Here is a 6,137-nt window from a genome sequence, read left to right as displayed (position 1 = left end):
CCTCCAGAGTTACAGATGCTGTCGGCAACCTTGAACATCATCACTCTTATTCCCAGGGGATTTGTTGAAACAGGCAGAAGATTTCACAAAGAGAAGAGAATATAATGCATTTCCAAACGTTTATTGAAAAGATCTAATCCTTGCAAGTAGAACATGAATTATGATTATTATTAGACAGATGAGACACATCATTGTTATAAGCATTACTAGAATGGTGAAAACACACAATTTAACCAGATGAATTGTTCCAAATAATAGTCCTATCTATCACTAATACCCCTGCGCTAGCGAGAGCATGGTGGGAGTCCACCCCTGCCAGACCCAGTTGGCATGATCTAGCCCCATACCTTGGTGTTATGACTCAGGAAGCCGACCTCAGTGCGTTATCGAGTGCACCCTGTCTGAGAGTGCAAGCCTACATACATCTGCCTGTGCAGCAATCTTCATTTTGAGGATGAATTTCAGGACCTGTGGAGGTGCCTCTCATTAAAAACGCTCCGCAGTTTCCATGATAACTTTGTTGTGAAGTTCCTCTTGCCTGAGTTCAAAACAGACACTGTTTAAATTATAAAACATCTGCTTTATCTAATTCTGCCAGAGAGACAAAAAAACACCTTTACTTAGCACAAAATAAAGCAAGTACATTGTGTTCTAGTATGCATCCATGAAACTAACAGTGCATACTACAGAACAATGTCTAACCATAATAAATATGTGTGTTGCAGTTTGCCGTGTTAGGGAAAAACATAATCAAACCACCATCTCAAAACAGATCATAAGTTTAGAAGGATAAACTGAAATGGAGACAAAATGTAATTCATATAACACTGCCATGCTTGTTTCATGTGAGACCAGATGGCCTCTCAGTTCTAATCACTAGATTCCTTCTAGCCTGGTTAGCGTTGCAGTGCTGATCACTAGGGGCAAGATATATCAAGATTACGTTTTGCGAGTCTATAATAGCTAATTTTACCGATTCGCTATTATAGACTAGCAAATTGCAATGTATGTAGGTTTCTGCAAATATTTTGCGATTCCTACATATTCCTTATTTGCGAGTTGCAAATTGTGATTCACTATTAAGGAATACCTTCACATTCATTCCTATGGGCCTAGAGGCCCATAGGAATGAATGGGAATTGCATGCACAATTTGCGAGTATCCAATAGGTACTCGCAAATTGCGCATGCAATTTCAAGGGTGCCAAAAGGACACCCTGTTGTACCCCTGATATATGCATGTGTGCACACGTGGCGCACATACATGCCCAAAGGGCATGTATGTGCACCACATGGCACTTAGATAAATGCAACATTGTGCATTTTTCTAAGAATTTGCAATTTACCACCAACTTGAAGTTGGTGGTAAATTGCGATTCCTTAAAGCAGGGTCACAATTTAAAAAGCGCTTCCTGCATTGCATTTAGAGAATCACAAATTGCGATTCACTAAAGGCACTCGCAAAATAGATAATCGCAAAAATTGAGATTCCCTATTTTGCAATTGTCTTTTGGGATGATACATCCCGAAAGGCTTTTTCCCGTTCGCAAAAGGGTCGATTCTGCGATTCGGCCCGTTTGCGAACAGGAAAACGCTGGATGCATCTGGCCCTTAGCTTCATAGGTCCTAAGCCTTTTACATGGCCACTTTAGAGAGTTAGTGCCCCTCTTGTTACACGCAATCATTCCTGGCTATGCATGCAGCATGTGTGTATTACCAGGAAGCCCTGCCACACATGACATGGCACTCTGCTGCCTTTTGGATAGATTTGCGCTATACAGCGCCATATACATGCAGGAGGCAAAATGAAGTATTTAAAAATAACGAGAAAAGGTTGGGAGGGTTTAACATTTTCTCTTGGTTGCCAAATGATTTTCGAATGGCCGTGCCCATTAACTATTGCTTTGTTTTCAACTTGAAATAGACACCTTAGGTCACTTAACATTAATGACTTTTCACCCAAAAACTGAAAAAATTGTATATAAAGACTACGGAGGTAAAAAGGTGTAAAATAAATACGACAACTCACAATATTGTCTGTAAATGCTACATTAAATATTTTGACAGACAAGAAAAATATTTTCAAGTGAAACCAGATCTGACTCTTTCGAAAAGAAACGCCCTTGGCTGGCAAGAGAACACGAGGCAACAACACTAGGGCCTAGGCTGATACATAAATAAAGAGGCGGCCGTCGTTATTTATTTCCTAGTCATTGAATTCATCATTAACTGTAGTCTGCCTGTCTGGGAAATTATGTCAGTAGCACCCTCTAGTGGCGAGATATGGTGCTGCGGTTCTCATACCATTGAATCGCGCCTTTGGGAGCACAGCTCTCTGATTGGCTGCCGTAAAGGCAGTCTGTTCTCACAGGGCTTCACTGGATGCTACCCTCAGTGCGAGAGAAGCCAGCTCTCGGCAGCAGAAGCCAGCACCCGCTTTCCTTTCCCCATCACTTTCCATCCTTTAAGTTCCTTCACCAGGGCTGCAAAGATGACTGTGAAAGACCTGGACCAGGGCCAGCATTACCGGCCGCGCATGGCGTTCCTCAAGAAGGTAAGGCGCCCACCCCCTTCCTGTGTGGCAGCAGGTCTTCTTAAAAGGCGCATCTGTTGGTGATTCTGCGTTAGAAGTACTTGTGTGAGTGCCCCTGGGATGTGATCCATGTGTAATGTGGCACGATGATGAATGGCGCTTAATAATACATAATGACAATCCTGGTAACAGTAACTCTGACAATGCTTTCACTAACTTGTGCTTTAAAATGCTCCCTAGCAGGAGTTTATTTACATTTTTTGTAATGCATCGCATTACTGCTTAGTGGTTCTCGTCTGCCCTGAATTGGTGAAAGGATGAGCGAGTCCTGCCTCATTTGCCCCTGCGTCGACTTAAAGAAACGCATGAATGGAGCGCGTATCGTAGCTTTGTATATTCTGAGTAGGCACAGGCGGGTCTCTGCAGCATGTGCCCTAGCCCCCCGATCTTTCTTATTGATGGTGAAATCCACATTTGCAATAACAGTAGCTGTAGTGATAACCACAATAAAACAACATTAAAAATTGAAACAACATTAAGGAAAGCAAGATGCGTGAATGTAAATCACAACAGAAGCGTAGCCGTCTCGTGGCGCTGAAATGACAGGTGCTGCTGAGTCTAATTGTGCGCACAGACACGGCACACCGGTCTAATCTCTAATGGGATTTCAGATTAGTGCACGGATTTAGCTGAACTCTCCGTGCTCTGGACCTGCCGCTTAGTGGCCCCGAGCAGCACACGTCTGGGGAGAAACCCTTCGCTGTGTGCCGTGATTGTGTTTTCATGAGGCGCTGGCGCCGTTCCTGTGCCCGTCGGGCTGCTGTGGCACGGGGGCAGGTCTCCGATGCAGTGCATAGCCGGGGTCTGGCGGAGACGTGCATGGGCTGTGATCAATTCTACGTCACTAGGCGCCTGGAATACACAAGTGATTCTCCGCAGAAATACAACGGCGCGTCTACTCAATGGGATTTCATTGCGTTCTGTTTGTGGAAATCACCACTTCGGCCTATGTGTTTTTCCCCCCATTACTGTGCTGACCTGTTACACCGACGTGCGCACTCAGAGTGCGCCCGCACTCCGCGCCCCCACATAGGCAAGCGTTTCTATGGGGGTTCCTTCAACTGCACAGATGGGAAGCCCCTCAGCGCGAATTCACAGACACGACACTGTCGCCGTCTTACAGCCGTGGCGTGGTGCAGGGAATTGTCAATAAAATAATGTTCTGTTACATTCCGCAGTCATAGCACCATCACTAATGTTCGTATTACAATTATCAATAATGATAATAGAGTGTGGTATCGACGACACGCGCACACACACGTGCATCTATCATCAATCACGCCACGCGCATTAAAGTGTGCGTCAGATATAGCCTCACTCTGGTGCTCTTATCGTTTGTCCTTTGTGAAATAAACAGAGGTGGGGACAGGCTATCACAGATCAGATTGTGTTTAGATAGTTCCCAAAGACTTTTTTTTATATAGTCAAGGTTTTAAGTGGGATGAAAAAGTAGGACGTGGCCTATACAATAAGGGCATGGCTTAAAGACATAAACTAACTTTCTGTGATTCCCACAGTGTGCCACCCGACCAGCATTCTGGTTTCTATCTGAGCTTTCTGTTTTCACATCCAGATATATAACAAAACTTGGATACTCCTGACACCAGCCAGGACTATTGGCGTTGTCAGTGATTGCTGTTCAAGATAAATGAGTAGCAACAATGATGTTGTTGTAAATAATTTATATTGTTTCGATTCTGAAATTGTGATCCTGTGAATGAAACATTACCAATGCCTGTGGAAAGGATAGCGCCTACAGAGCCTCTCAGTCACTCCTGTCAGGGTCCCTGTTAGGCATGCGCACCCTTTCCTCTCCACATCCCGTCAATCTACATATTTTACACCTCATCTCTTTCCTCTTCAGCAGCCTCTCTAAACTCTCCTGAATGCACTTCATGCATTACCCTCACTTCACCACCCCCATACACACGATGCACCCACTCACCTGTAAGCGCTGCATTTTCTTTCACTTTCACATTGCTAGTACTTTGACAGCTGTGTACCTCCTTCACACACTTTGCACAGAATCACAATTGCAACAAGAATATGTGTCCAGGGCTCTGTGCACTCTGCAGAGAGACCAGGGATTGGATGAACGTGCATTCTGAACACATTGTTGACCCACTTATAGGCACCCGTGCTGCCTTCAGCCCCACCTCCAGAGCTCTCCGCTGTGGTCCCATATAAATACCTGAAGGTGGCTCAGTTCAGTGTATGCAATATACAAGAGTAATATGCTACACGAAAAAAACAGAGAAAACCAACTTCCGGAAAATAGCTAACACTCTTAGGGAATGCAGGGTTAAGTAAAAATGTTAAAGTATAAACAGGAACTAAGGGCCAGTTGTACCAAAGGGTTTTACCCATTTGGTTTCCATGGCAAAACGTTTTAGTACATATGACCCTAAAACACTGACATGGATTACATTATCCATTGATGTTAAAAGCATGAATATAGGACCCGATAGGGACATGTTTAATGTCCATTTTAATTACTACCACTTCTGAGACTTGGAAAGACCTGCCCCACTTAAAGCTCAGTCAATATTGTTCATTCCGCTGACAGCCGGTACCACAGCTCCATGCATTACTACCCCGCTGGGCAAAGATCTATAAACAGCCTCACATCACAGGCTTGAACCCGCTGTGGCCAGCTCAGACTTCCATCATTCCATGGTGGATAAATGTGTAAATGAAACCGCAACAGTGGTCGCAAGTGCTAAACTCAATAACACTTTATACTTGGAACCAGTTGGGTTAAAGCGTTTGAAACTTTAAGGATCGAGTCTTGCACAGTACACACCACAAGCTTATTCATCTGTTTTTTAGATGGGGTGGATGGTCACTGGGGTAAGAAATGTTTTGAATATCATATTTTGGTGCATCACTATTTCCATTCGACGCCGATTGATGTGCCGGGAATCAGTTTTCGATTCCCAACCTCCACATTCCATATACCTATTAATTAAAAACAAAAATTCAAGTCCTCCAGGTTTCTGTTTTAAGTTTAATTGCAACTCCCCCGCCACCTCCCCAAGTTGTTACATTCAAAATGTGATGGCACCACACAGCTTTTTTTATTTTGCTGAAGTAAGTTGAACCTTGTGTATAGAAGACGAGTTTTTAAAGCTGCTTGTGGTCTCTCAGTGAGATGATTGACCAAATTATCAAAGATAAAACATCATGTGGTCATAGCATCGTGGTAAGAATATCGAGGACAAGAATACTGTGGAGGTAAGATTCTATGGTATGCAAAGTTTTACTATGCTTAGCTCAGCATACCCGTACCGTGGAGATATATATATTTATATATCTTGAAGGTGCGTAGATGTGGAGTTATGAATTATAAATCTACTCTTACATTTTCAATATTCCTGTCCTCGATATCTTCGCCACAATATTTTGGCAACACAATATTTTTGTCCTCGATATGCTGTCTGACAGCCCTCAGTGATAGTATAACTGACTGGTGTGCAGCTCCTAAGTGTGGGTGGGAGTGTTCAGGTCTGTGAAGAAGTGCCCTCACACACTCCAAAGGATGTCAT

At 43.6% G+C, this 6,137-nt stretch overlaps 1 protein-coding gene across 1 annotated transcript in view; it reads left to right on the top strand.

Moving 5' to 3' along the window:
• The first annotated feature begins 2,398 nt into the window (after window positions 1-2,398).
• Window positions 2,399-6,137, top strand: part of RGS9 (regulator of G protein signaling 9) — a 714,724-nt gene continuing 710,985 nt past the window's right edge. The window contains exon 1 of the mRNA XM_085617281.1: window positions 2,399-2,553. Coding sequence (XP_085473407.1) covers window positions 2,491-2,553 — 63 coding nt within the window. The 5' untranslated portion in view covers window positions 2,399-2,490. The remainder of the gene's footprint in view (window positions 2,554-6,137) is intronic.

The sequence above is a fragment of the Triturus cristatus genome, chromosome 7, assembly GCF_964204655.1.
Source record: "Triturus cristatus chromosome 7, aTriCri1.1, whole genome shotgun sequence".
NCBI classification, from domain to species: Eukaryota; Metazoa; Chordata; class Amphibia; order Caudata; family Salamandridae; genus Triturus; species Triturus cristatus.
This window is presented reverse-complemented; position numbering and strand designations above follow the sequence as displayed.